This window comes from Pygocentrus nattereri, chromosome 20, assembly GCF_015220715.1.
Source record: "Pygocentrus nattereri isolate fPygNat1 chromosome 20, fPygNat1.pri, whole genome shotgun sequence".
NCBI classification, from domain to species: domain Eukaryota; kingdom Metazoa; phylum Chordata; class Actinopteri; order Characiformes; family Serrasalmidae; genus Pygocentrus; species Pygocentrus nattereri.
In genome coordinates, this window is record NC_051230.1 from 16,128,624 (window position 1) to 16,148,611 (window position 19,988).

The 19,988-nt window shown below is 37.9% G+C and overlaps 1 protein-coding gene across 2 annotated transcripts in view; it reads right to left on the reverse strand.

Annotated features, from left to right (window-relative positions):
• Positions 1–19,988, reverse strand: part of adgrv1 (adhesion G protein-coupled receptor V1) — a 241,446-nt gene that overhangs the window by 196,202 nt on the left and 25,256 nt on the right. For both annotated transcript variants that reach the window (XM_017695589.2, XM_037531691.1), the window contains exons 2-8: positions 17,206–17,393; positions 13,137–13,286; positions 5,994–6,089; positions 4,384–4,488; positions 4,063–4,176; positions 2,712–3,277; positions 1,120–1,390 (exon numbers count right to left, since the gene is read on the reverse strand). In XM_017695589.2, coding sequence (XP_017551078.2) covers positions 1,120–1,390; positions 2,712–3,277; positions 4,063–4,176; positions 4,384–4,488; positions 5,994–6,089; positions 13,137–13,286; positions 17,206–17,393 — 1,490 coding nt within the window. The remainder of the gene's footprint in view (positions 1–1,119; positions 1,391–2,711; positions 3,278–4,062; positions 4,177–4,383; positions 4,489–5,993; positions 6,090–13,136; positions 13,287–17,205; positions 17,394–19,988) is intronic.

Below are 19,988 nucleotides of genomic sequence, written 5' to 3' on the forward strand. Positions count from 1 at the left end.
TTTAAAAAGAGTGGTTTCTGACACTTATTATTATGATTATTTTGTATATTCTAAGCCTTTCTTTCACATACAAATCCAAACAGACCTCCAGAATCAATAACATATACAACAATGATCATACAATACACCACAAGCACAAACAACTCTGCACAACTCTGTTCTCTCCCACAAAGACTAAGCACAGTAACATTTCTTTGTCTATGTCCACTGCTGATTATGCAATCTAATGGACACAGGAATGAAGGCGTGCTTGAACCTGTTACAACTGAAATAAGGTGCACTATAATCCTTCTTTATAGCAATCACTGATATCCATCACAAAACACATACTGAATCCAAATGCTTCTGGGCAATCTTAGCATTCTTTAAATATGAGCTTATTAGACTGTTTGTTCTTATGATTGATTCACAGTATTTAAGCACATTGACAAAAACAAAGTGCAACAATCAGACTCCAAGCCGAACAGAAAGATTGGACAGTTCCTTCATACAAAAAATACAAAAAACAATACATTTTGATCACTTGCATCAAAGCAATGTAACTATAATGTAATCTACTGTTTTAGTGTTCAAAATAAGACAATTAGGATGGCACCAAATTAATGACTCATTGCTGATAAAGGCCTGGGTCAGTGCTGAGCACCACGTTCGGTCCAGCCACAAACAAAAATGCAGGAGCACCACACTTTCACTGGTTCATCCATCACAGTCTATTTACATCTTATACCATTCAGTAAGAACTGTTCTCAGTGGTGGAGGTAGTAGGCAAATGCTTAGTACAATAGTTTTCAGAAGGTTTTGGTCTACAATTCATTTTTTAAAATCCATTCATGACAGAGAGGTGCATTTTAAGTATTGTAAGGCAAAATATTCCCCAAGGAAAATGTATTTTTGGATTAACCACGGTTTTACAAATATCCACATATTTGCAAAACAGTGTATAACAGGTGTATAACTAGTTGTTTTGGACAGAAAATTACTATATTTGCATTGTAGCTATTGCAACTCCTGGTTCTTATCACCAACACTGTAAAGAAATCAGAGCTGCGATTTCTGGAGAGATAATCAAAGCCTGGACATTCGAACCTGACCAACAACCAGAAGAATAGTGCCACTGACCTCCATGGGTTCGTCCACTTCTGCCCCTCCCAGCACGGAGCCAGGGATCAGTCTGAGTAAAAAGGCCTCTGCTTCTTCAGGGAGGCTATCTTGAGTGATGTTTAATGGCAGGATCGCAATCATCTGTCCTTCAGTGAACCTCAGAGTTCCAAAGGCAGGAAACAGGTCACTAGTTACAGGGGTCCGATCTGTGGAGTTCCGTGTTATAGTCCAGTTCACCGAGACCAAACCATGAGTTCCTCCGTTCCTCACTATGGTGATGCCTTCAAACCTTGGGAGGAAAACGAAATGCAACTAATGAATTATACCTTCATTTTACCTGCATGTTATGTTAAAGGGTGAAAAATCTAAATTTACACAATTTAGTCAATCAACAGTTTGCATCTTCAGTTTTGTACTGAAGCTATGAGGCCAATGTTGCTTACAAGCAATGGAAGTGAATACCCTCTAGTAGCACTGTGCAAAGTGCATGCCCACAATAAACACTTGCCTCAAACTGCATCAAGGTCAAACTGTACAAAAACATTATTATAAAACAGTAACTGCATCTGAATTTTGTCTTTACTTTTCCCCTTTTTAATAGAAAAGTGTCAGAAATTGTGCTTATTAGTGGGGTACACATTAATTATTGGTTGCAATGCCCTCAAAGTTCCAGTGCAAAACCAACATATCACTGTTGTCGGAAGAAAACCTTGTCTCTCCAAAATGATAACTTTACAGAAGAAGGAAGAAACATACTTTACTTAATGTAAGTCAATGGAACCAGACGTTTTTTCAAGTAATTTTGGGTCGTGTCCTTTAGTCCATTCATCATGAAATTTACATACAATTGGTACAAAGGTTACAAAGGATAACAGCTGTTTTCAAGTTATGTCAAAAACTGAAAAATATAAAAAATAGACATACGAGGGCTTTCTTATTACAACAGTGAGAAACGGGGTGATTCAAAATCTGATTTCAAAGCAGCATATTTTTACAACTTTTAGGAACCTAGAAACAAATCTGACATCAACTGAAAGAGGGCATCACAGATGGCTCCCTACAGTCTGTGAGGAGATGTGACCCCCGAGCACAAAGCATTTTGCGTTCTTCACTTAAATAAGAGCGACTCCAATATTACTGTGCAACAGGATTTTCCCCTGCAGTGAATCTCCAACAGCTCAGAGCATTTGTTGTTGGTTCCACAACACTGGATGATCTCCAAAATCACACTGAAAGTGCTGTGAGTGCAGTAACACCCGACATGCTCAACCAAGTGCGGGATGAATTTGACTATTGCGTCGATGTTGTCCGTACAGCTTGAGGAGGCCATAATGAGCACTTGTAAAATTACATAATAAACTTTATGTTCACTTAAACAATTTACTGCACTGTTCTGTAATGATTTACAAGTGAAATAAATCATTTTGAAATCGGACGAATCTTTTTGAATCACCCTGTATGTATCAGAAACCAAACACGTCTTGGCTGATGAACAAAGTAAAAGTGCGATTTTCCACCAAACTATCACTCTAATTTGATAGGGAACACTAGGGAAATAGCACAGATACAGAATAGCATACAACCCTTATTACAATCCAAAATCCATTCACCTCACAGTTGTGTCTTCATTAATAATAACTGGCTGTGTTGGAGGTGGACTGCTGATGGATAGCACTCCATAAGGCTTGTCATTAGGTTCGATGGTCACCTGCACAAAGCTGGGAGACACCAGAACTGCATCACCCAACAGAGTCTCCTCCAGAAGAACCAACTGAAAGGACTCTGCAATTTCTGGAACTCCATCATCAACAATGTTGATGTGCAGCACTGTTTCATGAACCCCTGGATGAAATATCACCATCCTCTTAGCCTGGAGGTCCACAAAGTCCTCCAATAGGGTGGCACTGGCCGCTCCATTCCCTGTGACAATAGTGTAAGCGACAGATACCTCTCTGTCGTCAGAGCCAATGAGAAAGCCATCGTCGGTTCTGCCACGGGTAACAGTGAGATTTATAATGCCAGCATTTTCAGGCACAGCCAGGGAGGGTTGAGAGAAGCGCACAGGGGCATCATTACGAAAGATTTTAATCTGCACGCTGGTGTTGTTGGGGTTCAGTAAGGCACCTCCTGCTACTCCTGTTAACTGCACAGTGAAGATCTCATCATCTTCTGGAACCTGGAAGGAGATCAGCAAGAGTGTATCACTATTATTAGTAATATTTACCCAGCACTGGATTAAATAAGGAAAAGATTGAAGCTCGTAAAAAACATTAACTGTCTTATGCATTGTTCAGGCTGCAGCTTGTAATCTGTCAGTGATGAATCTAGGACTTTCAGAACGCCTAAAGTGGAAACTAAAATGTGAGTCCTCTTACTTACTACGTATGTTGAAGTTTAATTTTACATTAGACCTTAAGTTCACCTCCTTAAGTCCTAATCAATGGGAGTGCTGACTAGGGTCTTCATAAAATCCTGATTGGGCAGTTTTTATTTGTTCAAGAATTTACCCTTTACTTTCTGATCAAAATTTCACAGTGTAATAAGACAATTACTAAAACATTTGCAAAGTTTAAATGCATCAAACAGGAGGATTATATTAAATAAGAATTAACTAAAAAAAATTTATTGGTTTCACAGCTGCCATGAGTGTACCCCACTGAGGAAAGGTGTGATGTATTTCCAAACATCTCTGAGTAAAGACCCTTCATGTTGCAGCTAGCAAATTAGGTAGTCCCTGCTAAATTGCTTTAACTTTGTTAAAATGGAATATTGTTTTTTGTTTGTTTCCCAAAAACACATAGATCACATTTTTTTCAAAATGAAAAAACATATAAGATAAGCTTATTATAAGATAATGTAACTATAATAATAATAATATGAAATTATAAAAATTCCAATGCATATACCCACACCAATTAAGGGGACTGGACTTATAAATTGACACAAGGTAATGACAAGTACCTTATCATCTTGTATGAGTACACTGAAGACCACGACTGCTCGGCCAGGAGGAATAGTGAGGTTCCCTCTGTCTGGACTCAAATCTTCACTGGCTGGGTTCGGGCCTCCTGAGATCTGTCAGTTAAAAACAAATCATATTATGACATTAAAAGCAGTCTGACTGCATTAAGAGAACATCAGCCCTCAGGAACTACTGTTGTGTTAGATGAGGTAAATGACCAACACTGGGGATATGTATCTTTGGGTTAATTAATACCTAATAAAAATCAAGAATACAACAAAAAGAACAACAATAAATTATATAAAATTCCTGACACTCACCTCAAAATTGACAGTGACGGTTCCATACGTTCCTTTCTCTCTGATGAGAGTTAGAGGCACATACTGGTTTCTGCCCTTTGGCTCCTCCACAGTGATCAGGCTGGTCTGGAGCAAGACACAGTGCATTAATTACCATTCTAATACAAGTAATGATAACACATCATTTTGATGGTTCAATGTAGGTAGTGGAACTCGACTGATATATTGGTTGGCTGATAATATCAGGGAATATTGACAAATCAATGTTTTATTGGTATCACCAAAAATATCACTGGTAACGTGCAATAATTAGAGACTTTTCTTGTGGCATCACTGAGATCTAAACCTCTTGGTGATAAAACAAAATCTTTCACAGCTCTGCAACTGGATTGATTATTAAGACTTACTGTTTGTTTAACCATCTGACAGAGACATAGGCTGAACTGATGAATTTCCCCAAACACCATGAAGATTAGAATAACGAAAATGTGAAATATATCTAAACCTTTAGCATAAAATAAAGTTTTCCTATGATAAGAAAACAAGAAAATAAAAAACTAAACAGAAAACATTCTGAGTATCTCCACCTTCAGTGTTATAATACTGATATTGTTGACTGAGTTTAAGATGTGCTACCATTAAGAACTGAAAATCATATCAGTCAATAAAGCGCTGCTGAACTCAAGTTAGAATAGTGTATAATTAATTAGTAATTAATTGATCATCAAATGAATACTAGACAGTTGATTACCAATCTGAACATTTATAAATGAAAGGTTATCACCAAAATAAGACATTACAAATGTAATTTGTACCATGGACTGAGAAAGTATATTAATAAGTCTTGAAATACTTAAAACATAACATAATATCTTCATAACATTTTCATTACATGGCATTCCAATGGGAACCAAAAATACAAACCTATCTTGTTTATTTCAGACTCCTCCGATTGATTGAAGGATCTTGATTAAAAAATGACTTAGCCTTAGGTGGAGCAGCCCGTTCCCATGACGACATCCAAACTTCCATTGACAAGTTAATCTATTCAGTGAAGGGCTCATGTGTGTATTTTTACTCACCCTAGCAACCCAACAGCCTCCGTAGGCTCCCACCTGAGCGACCCTTCAGCAGAGGCATTCTAAACCCTTACCTCCCCCCAGTCTCATTTCCTCCCTCTCCCTCCCCCCTTACGTTTAATTGCCCTTCAATAAACATGCAGAAATAACTCCGGACAGCAGTCACCATAGCGACTCTCTCAGCTGTATCCCTGAACAAATGTCTTCTACAGCTATCAAGTTCTGTTAGTCTGCAGGTCTATACAGTACACACTCACTGCAAAGGTTTGGGGACGCCATGCCTTCTCCTGAAAGTGAAGTATGATTTTCACTGTTTCTGCTCAGGAACTTAAACACCAGAAAAGTTTGAGTGCCAACATCACAATAAGTGTAAAAATGTGGAGTATGGATTCATTCTAAAAGCAGCACTTACGTCATATGTTGCTTCACTTCTGTAGTTCTGATGTTAACTTCTAGTAAACTAATGAAAAACTATGTGTCCCCAGACTTTTACCAGTCAGTATAAATACAAACAAAAGTAAACAGTGTATATAATATTGATTAGCATCTTACTGAGTTGAAGGAGATGATTCCAAAAGCATTGTCATTGGACAGGATAGTGATGGTGGCTATGTTTGGGGTCCCTACAGTCACACCATTCGAGGAGCTCTGAAATAATATGAGTGAACACAGTTATATTGCATAAAGCTGCTATAAATTAGCTATAAAACCATAAAAACAACGGAATTACAATAAATACATGTAAAAATATGATTAATAATAAAAAAAACAGGACACTCTATATAAGAAAATGGTTGCGTTCCCAAAAGAGAGACCATATATTTTTGTGCTGTATCAGTGTTTTCTTTACAATGACTAGAATACAGCACATAAAATGTGAGGTTAGAAATGTATATGATACTCACGAACAAAAATAACAATTATTATAAATAACAATAATACTGATTATGAACTGAAAACAAAGCAGGCACAACAAGCAGGCTCCAATGTTGCAACCCTTGTACATCTACCTTCAAGCAAAGTTCTAGTTTTAACCCCAATGTGCCACATCTGCTCATAGCAGGAGGGGGACGATTGGTGAGCACTCATGTAATGAAAGAGAAAACATTGAATATTTAGGCTACACTTTTTTTAATGAACGGTAAGATGAATAACAAAAATGGTCAATAATGACTTAAAATCTTGCTACATTACTATATGTTATGGGGCTTTTTCTTGTACTTGTGCGCTTTAAAACATTAACACTGTTTACACACTATATCAAACTCGTATTTTGTAAATGTGAGGGAAATTCAGTTTCTCATTAGGTTCTGGGTTCCTTTACTTTCTCATAGATATTAAGTTTTCTTCATTTGCTAATACTGAGCTGCAGTAATCGAGTTCAGTGGAAAACACAGAACACACACATGTTTGTGTGTCTATGGCAGAGAGACAATAAGTGAAGAGCAAAAGAGGTAGAGATAATAACTAGCTCTGAGCTTAAGCCCCACGAAGACCCTACATTCAGCCCTGCATTCACACAGGCTTCTCTCGCTGTAACAGAGCTTTATCTCAGCTTTCTTTCACGCGCACAGCTTTTGTTGCAGCGGTCAAACAGACACAGAACACACACGCTCAAACAATTCCCTCTGCCGGCCGTGACTGAGTCCTGGCTCAATCACAGCACCACTGCGGACCCCCTCACCCCCTCCTCCTTCCTGAGGATATGGGGAAAAAAATGAGAGCAATATCTTTACATCATAAAAATGTGATAACATGTTTTCAGGTTCCATACGATTTAGAACTCTTGAGGTCAAGATTTCAACTTCAGTATCGAAACAAGTGCCAAAAATGGGAATCCCTAGAAGTTATATGCAAATTTTTGAAATCATTAAAATGCCAAATGAGTTTGTGGGAGAATAGCATAAGCTCCTCCCTCTCTCTGCCCACTTTACTGCAACAACACACATCCAGATTTTAGACCCTGTATTCCACAAAAGCCAGTAAATAAGAGATCCCAGGAAGAGACTGATGGGCATTTCAATGTACTGTTTACTGTTTACTTGCTGAACTTACCATACTGGGGGGAGGGAAGAGGATGTGTTAATGCAGTTTCAGTTTAAAAAAAATAATAAAACATGTAATTCCAACCAAACATTTGCATACGACCGTACAATAGGGTCCAAGTCTAAGACCTACAATGAAAATGCTGACATTCTGCATTAATGGAATTTAATACAAAGTTTTCATTCACAAATTATATTATTGTATCACCATGTGAGTGAAAAGTACTGTCTGAAATATTTACACAAATTTCTGCATTTCTGTATTTGGTATTACCCGATATAGTTTAAACAGAAGACCCCACGGTGTATTGAAACCATTTCATTCAGTGATCATGGAGGGGAAATGAAGGATTTATATTCATTTTAATACCACTTTGTGACAGTGTCGGCAGATTACTTGTTCTATGTCATGTTTTTATCCCCATAACCTGAAAGGGCATGTATATGGGCCTTATTACAATTCTTCACTGTTAATTGTATGTTAGTTAAAGCAGGCAAATAATCAATTTTAGTTATTGAATAATACATCTTAAGGTTAATAACTGAGTGATAAGCCCACAGTTTAATGGTTTAAACTAAAAGTGGCTTCAAGCGGAGCTCTAAAACCATCATCCTATAGCACTGATAAATTTTCTTGTCATTTTGTATCTGCGCCACTTGCAGAGAGAGAGAGAGAGAGAGAGAGAGAGAGAGATTGTAGCCTATCTGCACTATTTGTACTTTGCAATCATTTCAATGACATTAAAACAAAAGCTATGGAATAAAGATAATGGAATGGACAGAACTGCAATCTAAAATTGAAAAAATCTTAAAAAGATTGCTCGAAACAAATAACGGGCTGTCAGATAACATTCTGAACCAATCAACTCCAAACAGTAAGCCCAAGCTCCATGTTTTGAGCATCAGCGCAAGCTCATGGTGCCAGTGGACCTTTGCCTCCTTTAAGTGCCTCTGTTCTGTCCTCTCCGTGCCAGTCCGAGGCTCATTTGTCAACAGCAGACAAGCTGACCAAGGAGCTGAGACCTAACACCATTAATCAATCTCTGACAGCAGCTGATGGGACCATGGTGATCAGGGGCCTCCGCCGAGACTCATGCAGCTCATTGAGCAAACATCAGAATGATTCTCTTCACAAAATTTTACTCAAAGAACCATAAGGAACCCAAAGGAACCGACATGTTGTTTACCTATAACGCTTCTTTAAGGAGGCAGTTTAGCATCAAATTAAATTTACATAATTGTCCCCTCACACCAAATGTTGTCTGTAAGATATGTTTTGTCTCACTTCTTTGGTTTAGCTGCGAGGCTAACAAGTAATAGAAGCTTGTAGTGCATCATGCAAACAACAAAAAAGTCTGCCTTCAAAATGAGGCCTGCTGTTTTCAGCAGTGCAGCAAACTTTTTTCTATTTGTGTAAATCTTATCCTACCTGTAATTAATGTGCAATATCTGCTGCTGACAAAATGGTACAAGTGCAATACATACACAAGTTCTGTGCAATATCTGTAATTATTACTGTGCAATATCTACAATTTCTGTGCGATATCCAGTCATTACCTGCTCAGAAATGTGCAATATCCATACAACTGCATGTGTAAACTGTAAATTTGTATAGTATCTTAATTCTATTTTTATTTTTTATATTTTTCTGCTAACAAACATTTTTGTTTATTTATTTATTTCTATAGTATATCTTCTATTTTGTATTTTGTCTGATGCACATCTTTGTCTACTTGCTGCTCTTTATCTGCTTACTGTGTATTCTGCTGTAACAATGCAAATTTCTTATCTTATCTTATCTTATCTTATCTTATCTTATCTTATATATGTCATTGTACCACTGCAGCAGTACACGGTGTACAAACGTTGCTAAGTGTTAAATGCAGTATGTTATATTAAACATCAGTAAAGTTGCAACACCAAAGTCACACTGTATGTAGAAAAATACAAAACGCTTCTGTCAGAAAAAAACCTTATGTCTCCAAAACAGTAACTTTACAGGAGAAGGAAAAACATACTTTACTTTCAATGCTAGTCTATGTAACCAGACATGTTGTCCAAGTCATTTCTTTTGGTTCATTAATCATGAAATTTACAAACAATGTACATGACAACACTTTTTAAATTATGGCAAAATCTGAAAAATTGAGCTACAAGATTTTGTTCCCACAGCAGCAAAATATCGCATGTATTTAAAAAAAAAAAAGTCATTTAGATTTTTTTTAAAATCACTCAATGTTTCATGAAGAACACCACTGTCTCAACAATTTCGCGACACAGGCAGCTTTCAATATTTCCACCAAATTTATGAGAAATACAAAAAGAGACTTTTTTTCTATTTGTGGACTTCTCCAAAGTTAGTGTTTGCTTTCCATCCACACAAGACTTTGTGTTGGTGTAACACCACTGACAAAAATATCTTCAGAGATTTATTATCAAAAGAAAACTACATAATTACTGTCCAAAGAAAAACATGTATCTCCAAAACAGTAACTTCAGCAGAGAGAGGGCAAAAACACTCTTTACTTTTAATGAAGGTCAAAGGAAAGAGATTTTATTCTTAGAAATTTTGGTGCAATTTTTGGTCCGTTCTTCACGAAATTTGTATACAATGTAAAGAATGGCTGCCGTGCTCAAGTGATGTAGAGAAGTGAAAATCGCAACAAATTGAGATGACGTGATTTTCTTTAGAAAGCGAAGATATATAATACATAATCAGACAAAAGTTATAGAAATTATGACTTCATATACAAGTAATATTTCACCTACATCTGTGAAGTCACTGCTGTGACATGCTGTCTTTCTAAATGACTAAAAATCCCTAAAATAAAACATTTAAGAGAAGAGGAATTATCATAGTTGGGCAAAATTTTGGAAAGAGTCTATGCACCTCAGGTTTCTGTGGTTTATTCTTATTTTCAGCTCATTTTCATTGCTTCAAAGTTGTGGGATGCCATTTGTCACTGCTGCGGTAGAATGACCCATAGTATGCTACCGAGATCAATTAACAATTCCACAGAATATAACGCAGGCATATTTTACGTTTTAGCTGCATTAGCCTAGTATTTGCAAAATTATAGAAAAAAATGCATAAAAATAGAATAATGTTCAGATAAAATTCAGTCAAGCTGGTTGCTACTGTTTTCAGCTATATACTGTAACGAGAGTTCTGTCTGAGTGCCATTAGATGGTTATCTCCTTATATCACCTTGTTTTGTGTTCATCACTAACAACGCAGTTTGTTGGAAGGAAATCAAGTTGTTCAGAGAGTTTTGGTTTGCCCACTGTAATTGAATTTACTAGCCAGCAAGATGAGTATGTGTATTTGTGGGGGGTTCGAAGAAAAAGGGGACACTGCCATTCTCCTAGAATGAGCTTTTTGCCATCTGCTTGGTACAATAATTTGCCAGTTTTAATAGATAGTAATGTCATTGTGTGAAAACAACTAAAATCTATTTGAGATTACTTCCCACCTAGATGAAGCTTAAGGGAAGTTTATGATCATCTAGGCATGTAGTTAACACAAAACTAATTGGTGGAGATGCTAACTATGTTAGCCTTGTAGCTACAGTGCGAAACTAAAGAAGCAAACTTCAGACACTGAACACGGTGCGTCAATGGTTGAAGATCGTTTTGCTTTCTTCTTCTTCAGCTTAGTTCCACATCACTGATTGTGTTATAGTGATTCACTGTGAACAAATTCTCTTTAATCTAACGGTCAGGAGAGTTTGTGCTTGTCACAATGGCTTTCTTTCCACAAAGGTGACTCTTAATGCACTCTTGCTGCTGCCGTGGCATTGCCTAAGCCTGAAAAAGGGTCTACAGAAGACATCAAAGGGCACGCCAGGGCTTATGAGGCCTTTGGCTGGGGTTGAAAAGACGAGGAGTGCTCGGAGTGATCACACTCAAGCAAATGTTTCAGGACTCCTTCTGTTGCGGACAAGAGCACAGGCGCGCTCTGTGGGGGTGCTTACTCTGGGTTTGAGGGGGTGGTCCATAAAAAGACAGAGGGCAAAAACACCAACACATGCAAGCAAATGTAAAGAAAGAAGATATTCATAACACAGACCTCCCATGGAGAGCAATGACAACCACGGCTAACTGCATCAATAGTGTTTTAATGTACATTACTGGTTAACCCATAGATGACTAGGCTTATTATTGTTCTTTAGCTGTACAATTTAAATGCAATTACATAATACTGAATGTTAGATAATTAATGATTTATATTTTGTTTACACTCTTTATTGATAGGTCTGAGTGTGTCCTTCTGACTTTTTTCCATTGGTTTTAATGTCAAGGAACAACTGAAAAGTGGTAAAAATGGAAAGGTGTACAGGAGTGTATACACAACAACTTCTCAGATTCAAGTCAATTGAAAATGTTTTTGTTTCAAGAAGTAACAACGAGGAGATACAGTCAGGTTTAAAGGTTTGCCACCCCAGGTCAAATCACACTTATGCTACATTCACATTACAAGCATCATTGCTCAATTCCAACTTTTTCCTCAGATCCGATCTCTCGGACACGATGATTCACATTTGTTTAGGTAAGTGATTCAAATCTGTCATTAATGTGAAGGAACCAGGGTCCTGAAACGACCCACATGCTACTCAGTAACGTCACGTGAATGAATCATGTGCATCACGTGCATCATCAGCAAAGAAACTAAAGGGCAGAACGATCCTTCGCTGCGAAGATAAAAACTCTGATCTGCTCTCAGCTGTTCACTATTGGAGCCAGATGAAGGTGAAAAAGGTGAGATGTGTTGCTTTTCTGCTGTTTTCAAGCTTTAACTTCTGTTCAGCGCTGCTGTCATGGTAACACCGAATGATGGCGCACGTGCAGTGGAAAAAAGCACATGAAGTCTGATCTGAGCGTCACATTAAGGTCACATGACCACGAATCGGACACGTATTTAAACTAAGACCACATATGAAAGTGGCTCAGGTCGGATTTGAAAAGATCAGATTTGTGTGTCCACACAGCCCTGAAAACATCAGATCTGAGTCACATTAGTGCAAAAATTCTGATTTGTGCTGCTTCAACCTGGTAACGTGAACATTAAAATTGAAATACCAGGAAATAACCCCTAAAATACGCTACTCAAAAAGAAGCACCAGCTCAATGTGAAATCAGTGAGCTCAAAAGCAAAATCAATATTACACTAATGAAGATATGATGACAACAGTAGATAATTAACTTACATCCATGCATCCTTCAGTAAGGTTTGACTGAATACTCTTTCAGTGCACTCACAATCATCACTCATTAATTCGAGTATTCGAGTAATCAAGTACACATTTTTACTCCAAATCTGCAAATTGTACATAATCTAGCATTAAATATGTCATATTTTAAATATGTTCATATTTGGCATACCAGAAAAAAACAAACATAAATGCCGGCATGCACCCAAACTTTTGCACATGCCACAATTATGTTTTATTTTCTCCCAGTATGTCAAATTCAGCCAATGATCAGTGACTGTGCAACAAAAACTGCAAACGGTTGTTGCCTGTAGAGGGTGTTTTAACACATTTTCAAAACCAATGATACGTCATTTGACCAGGAGTGCTCAAAAGCAGGCGTTACGAATGTAACTCCAACCACAACCATAACATTCCATTTTTCAATACAGTCATGTTACCTGGAGTCGGAGGTTGAACACGAAGGTTTCATCAGCTTCAGGCAGGTCATCGTCCTTAACAGCGATGAAGATGGTTTTGCTGGACTCGGAGGACAGAAGGAAAGCAGCTGCGGTGGTGGCCTCAAAGTCTCCAGTGTCCTCACCCTGCAGCTGCATCACCACAAACCACAGCTTAACTACTGTCACATCCTATCCTGTCAAAGATCCATTCATACTTTCAAATGCATGGTCTAAATAAGCGTCTCCGAAAGATGAGGAAAAATACAAATTAGGCCTAAATAACCTGTCAAAGGTTTGGATGCATCTGAGCGAATGTGTGTTTACTGTTATGCTAAATATATTTTTTATTTAAAGTGTTATGCTTAAATTCCTGTGTTTTTTTATTTCTAAAACAAACATGAAATATATACAGTACCATGCAAAAATCAGAGAATCACCCTTCATTTACTTTATTTCCAGTCAAAATGAACAATGAGTACAAGTTATTCATTCTTCAGTGTCAGGGGGTTTAACAGATGATGTTTTTCAGTATTTGGTGTGTCCACCCTTTGCCTTTACTACAGCCTTGTTCACTCCAGACTTGCTTTCAGTTTTTCAAAGAAATCTGCAGGGGTATATTTCCACACCTCCAAAGTTCAGTCTTAGGATTTGGTTGCAATGTCTGCCTCTCACAATTCAAGTAATCCCAAACACATTCAGTGATGCTGAGGTCTGGACTCTGGGGTGGTCAGGGCATTGCTCTGAGAACACCAGCAGCTTCTTTATTTGATTTGCAAATGTTCTTCTTCTTTGTCTCTTTTCTTTTCTCAGTAATGGCTTCTGGGCAGCTACACATCCTTTCAGAGCCACAGCACTGCGTTGTTCTCTCACAGTGAAAGTAAGAAGTATTTTTTCTTTTATGCATTTTGACCCTTCGAACCACCCGCTGTGGTTCCAGGCTGACAGAATCCGTAATTTTAGTCCTCTCATTCAAACACAAAGTTTTTAATGCAGCAAATTTAGCAGACTATGCAGGATAAATACGCTAAAGTAAATGAATGAGCAACACAAACAAAAGTGAGGGCAAAGTGGAATCTACAGCTCTACTTAAGAATCCATAAGCTTTATGAATGAGAGTGAGAGTGAGGCTACAGTCACGAAGGAGTTGGAAACACAGACTGCATACATGATATGTATGATATACTGTGGCCACTGCTGCTCTTATAGGATACCAATGATGAAAACTGGAAATTGTGTCCATTCTATGGAAATCACATGATTTTCATGTTCAGGTTGAGAAAGTCCTGTGTTTACATGATACAAATAATAAATACACTCTGATAAACCAAATTTTGACATATGTCTTTAATAAGATGTACTGCTTTTTAAAAAGGTAAAAAAATATCTTTATTTAAAGTAAAATTCCAGTAAATAATTATCACAATTGCCTACACAAAATTGTGATTCTCATAATAATAATAATAACAACAACAACAATAATAATAATTATTATTATTTTTTATTTATTTATTTATTTATTTTTTATTATTATATGACAGCCCTAATTATTCCATAAGTTTTCATATCTTCACTCTTCTATTATGTGGAAAAGAGTAGAAATAAGTAAGACCTTCTGAAAGCAGGCACATCATTGTGTGTTTTTGACTGATACTGAATCTAGAGTTGTCCATAATTTCAGAATGTTTGATCTACTTACATTAAGAATCCAAGTGGATTTATGCAGATTTCCATAATTCATTTCAATCACTCTAGCGTTTTGGACCAAACAGCATAACATCAGTTTATCTGTCGCTAAATGAGTGACATGCATAGTAGTTCCAGAGAGGAAGAGCATGGGAACTCCGCTGATTCTCAAAGGCCTCCTCAGCGCAAACACACAATTACCCACCATTACTACCATTTCCACTTGCATTCATGCCACCCACTAAATCCCACAACAAAAAAAAGGTCATAGATCTTCCCTTCACACCACCATGGGGGGTGTTTGACTGAAGAGCAACCCTGGGACACTTAGCATGACAGTTAGTGCTCTCTGTTGAGCACTCTGCAGCAATGGGCTGCTACACTAATCATGCACAGATGTGCAAGGCGATGAGTTAGTGAGTTAAGAGCAGGCAGATGTTTGAGTGTGGACATCCACACTGCTGTGACTGCACATCTGGCCTACATAGTTCTGTAATACAGTGTGATGTCACATCAAGTAGGAGGCTAATTGTGAGCGCTAAATCATGTCAGACTACTGTTGTCCCAAAGAACTGCTGAAGAGACCAGAGTTCATATATCTCTGTCAACAGACTTCAGAAGGTTTATCTTTGTACTCTGTAAGCACAGTTTTCATCCAGCAGTAAAGATGGCATGATAACACTGTTTCCAACACTGACACAGACTGAACCGTCGAGTAATTCCAGCGATTTTTCAACTTTTCTGCCAAACTCCTATGATGAGATATGGACAGTCTTTGAGTGGGGTTTAATGTGAAACTATGCATTGTAAATAAACATATAAACTTGAATGGCTTTACAGTGGTGTTGGTAGGAACCAAGGGTCACAGTGTCTACAATGCAAATATAGGCATTTTATTTTTTTTTTCCCAAAACGAGCAGTGAACCTAAATGTGTCTTCTGAGTTTTATATGTACTGATACTGGTAATGGTACTGATACTACTGATACTGGTAAAATAGTGGTCAAATAATTGTATTATTTTTTGTCAATTTGCATCCTTTTATAAAAACTTTCATGAAGCTTTAGCCCTGCCCACTCTTGACATAACCACATTATGCAAATATGTCTACTTCCTTTGTACTAATGACAGCAGTAACACAAATAAAGCAGGTCTTTCTTTAATGTAGTGCTAATTGTTAACTGCTCAATTTATGCTAGATTGTGATACAATAACAGGTGAATACTGTGAATAGTGTTTTCTTGATGTGAAAAAAGGGACATTTCAATTATCGGTTCCATAAAAGTCTTTTGTCTTCACAAACAAATAAATATTTTCATTTTTAATCATCTAAATATTAGATTTTGTTTAATACAAATATGCAAATAAATGCATATTGAATCAGTTAACATCTCTATTATCTACTTGCATTTTGCGGAAAACGTGAGGAAAAAAAAAACTTGTAGGAATAATCAACTCGAGAAGATTCACAGTGATGCTTATAATGATGTGTTAAAAATGACCCTATAAGCGTTTAGATCAAAATGTCTTTGAGGAAGCTTTCACATCCAACCTGTTTGGTGCAGTTCACTGCTGGTGGGAATGCATTTTGTGGTAATGGGCATCAGATGAAATAATTCAACATCATGCTTTTCTGCTTCTTCTAGCAGCACATCACCGTACTGTCTGCAAAATCTGTCTGTTTTAACATCCAACTCTTGATAGACATTCATATCGTGCCTGTAGCTTAAGCTGCTGTTAATAACAGTGAAGCAATAAAATAATAGCAAAGCAGTGCCTTTCCATTTGGATACTGCATCAGTCACCTGACTGGTTACATTCAGCAGATATCAAGTAGGTAACTGCTTTGACTGTGATGCAGATGTTAAATGTATCTATTTTCACACAAAGTTGGAGTTTTTTGCCTCAAATGTTTGCAAATGTGAGACTAAGACAGCTGTTGTATCCCTGCAAATTTTTGGGCCAGTATACATGCACTCATGTATTATTTGTACTTTAGCCGAACTCAACTGAACTAAATAAACAGGATACAATGTCACAAAAGACCCTAACTCTGGTTCAGACTTTAGTAAATAAACTAGACAAAAGTAGCCTTTGAACAACACACATTTAATCAGATGTGTGTAAACCTTTGACTGACACTATGCTCCACCACATTATTACTCACTGCTATCAGTCTTGTATTCTGGATTTGTGCTTGTGATCAGATCCCCAGTTTGTTCTTGTTTCAATTATGCTTTGGCAATTCTGTAACTGTAAGTGAACTGAACTGGCTGGAACCTTATAAGCAGATCACTGTCAGATCTACACTTACATTTAATCTAAGTTCAACACCAGTTACTAAAACAACTACTTTCTACTACTTCATCTGCTTCTGAAGAGCTTACCAGCACTAGAGCAGTGACGTTGATGGGGTCTCCCACTCTCTCCACCACCAGACGCACTATAGCCCTGCTGCTCTCGTTCACCACAAACTCCGTCTGCCCCTGGAACCTCAGCACCGCTGACTCTGGCCTGGCACTGGGGATGAGGAGCACCAGGAACAAGCCAGATATAGCCAGGAGCCCTGGCATTCCTGCAGACCAACAAGAAAAGCAAATAGAGATGAAACAGCTATGCAATCTGCCTTAACCCACAATCTGACAATCTGAGAAAAGCTATAAAAGCATGATGCAGCTTAAAATGGATTATTATTTGTACTGTCTTGAAACAAGTGAAGAAATTCAGTATAAACGTTCAAACGATACAATATTCCATACATAGATTTTTTTTTTTTATTAGAAATTAGTCTCAGGTGGCCCATATGAGGAGGTGATAGAGGAGCTCAGGGAGGAGAAAAAGGGGGAAGGAGCGTGAGGTGGAAGAGAACGCCCCAGCAGATCCTCTGAGTGCATTCAAACAGAAAAACATGGAGAAAGAATTGAGAACCAGCATTGGAAAGTTGACAAAATAACTCTTAACCTTGAATATTATTACAGGTTTTCCAGTTAGGGAGGAAGCCAGAGCTGCTGTTTTATACTTTACTTTTATTGTTCTCTTCTTTCGTATACCTTGATTTATTATTTTATGTTTTTTATGAATTTTGTTTAACAAAACTATTGGTTTACACTGTAAAACATAACTGCACATCGTAAAGAATCAACATAACAAAAATTTTGAAAGTTTAAACAAATTCAAAATTGAATTGTTAAGTGTCACGATTGGCTCCTCCCACTCAATGTGCGTTTGTTTTGTTGTTACTCCGCCCTTGATTGTGTTCACCTGTCCCTCATTGTCCCGTGTATTTAAGCCCTGTGTTGGCACCTTGTCTTTGCTGGTCTTTGTATCGGTCTTTGTCCTTGCCTTGTATGCTGTATTGGTCTATGTTTGTGCGCTTGAGTCTGTTTATAGTTTGTTTGTCATGTCTGAACCCCGATCTGTCCGTATTGGCTCTTTGACCCTGGACCGTTATGACCCTGATTTTGGATTTGCCCTCAATAAAAGTCGCTTACCTCCGCACATGCGTCCGCTACCTCGCTCCTCGTTACATTAAGACAGCTACGGTCACTGTGAGTAAGATCAAGCTACTGTTAATCAAATCTAATATATCATGCTCAATATGTGCAGTGTTTAAGTTGATGTTACAGGCTAATACAAACAGGATGGTGTAATAAAAAATAACAGAAATGGGAAGAACAGAAAAAAAACTCCCTCTCTTCTAACTGCATGTGCACACTAGTAACAAACAGATCATTTACTCTTTGTACTAATCCTGTTTTTAGCCCCTGGTTTTAGTGGAATGGTGGCAGCCCAATCCGCAACGCCCGTGGAGCAGGTGTTGGGGGTTAGGTGTCTTGCTCAAGGACACTACAGTCAAGTGCTGTCGGATCTGGGGATCGAACCTGCGCCCTTCCGGTCATGAGGCTGTTTCCCTAACCTCCAGCCCAGGACTGCCCCGAAGACTAGTCACTTAACGTGATGAGTGTTTGGTCAATGCAACCTTCTTGAGTAAAATACATTTCCCTCGGGATCAAGTGTCTACCTCCCGAGCAACCGTCCGACCTACCGTCTTTTGGACATCTACATGTTCTTTATATTTGGTAACTAATCTAGTGTACTCAGCAGTGAATTTGGTTTATTAAAATCTGTGCAGAGTTTCCACGTCCCCACCTGCTGAGTCTAGCCCTGTGGAGGCAGTCACTACTTCTGCGTTCTGTGCTGACGTGTAAAATGGTGCAGAGCAGAAACAAGTTCAATTGTTTAAGACATTTTTGCCAAGAAGTTTGTGCAGAGCCCTCGACTTAGTAAAGCATAGGAACAAGATAAGTCTTGGCCACAACTTGGTAAGGCATGGGAATGAGATAATTATGCCTCGGGCCACGACTTAATTATCTTCTTCCCACACTTTACTAAGTCATGGCCATGTTTTAGGATCTTGTTTTCACATGTTAATACACAGTGAATTTAAGTCATTAATGATCAATTGATGATTGAGTTTCTTGTAATTATCGCAGGATTTAATGTGGCTATGACCATTGTCCTGGAGTGAATGTCCTTCTGTACGGAGAATTGATGCATTGCTGCTAACTTTAACCAGAATGGCTGCTGTTAGTCTGGACAGCGATGCTGACTCTTGCGCAAAAGCACGACTGGTAACAGTGATGAACCTGTTTAGAGTTCAGCAGAAGAAAGCTCTTACACAATTACTCCACCATTCAAAAGACTGACTTCACTGTTTACAGTAATCTCAAAGCAATTTGATTACAGAGAGATGTATAAAATGATGGCAATATGTTAGACCTGCGCAGCCCTGCAGGTTCCAGATCAATGAAAGAAAGCCAAGCAGCTGTCAGAAAAGTCATTCAGTCATTCAGAGTGTTTAATGTGAAACATTCTAGAGAAATTTACAGAGTCAGATAATTCACAGTGGTGGTGATAGGAACCAGACTTCTGAAGAGTTCATCTAAAAGCTCTCTCACAAAAAACGTTATGGAATGGTTATGAATACAATGTCATTGTTTTACAATAGTTTTGAGGGTTTTGGTCTAAATTATATACACTTTTAATACCTTCATGGTGAAGAGGTCACTGTAAGACAAAATAATATCCCAAAGATTATTTGATCAGATTTACAAGTAAGATACATATATTTTAACTGGTCATTTTGGATGGTAAAAAAATCTGTTATAGA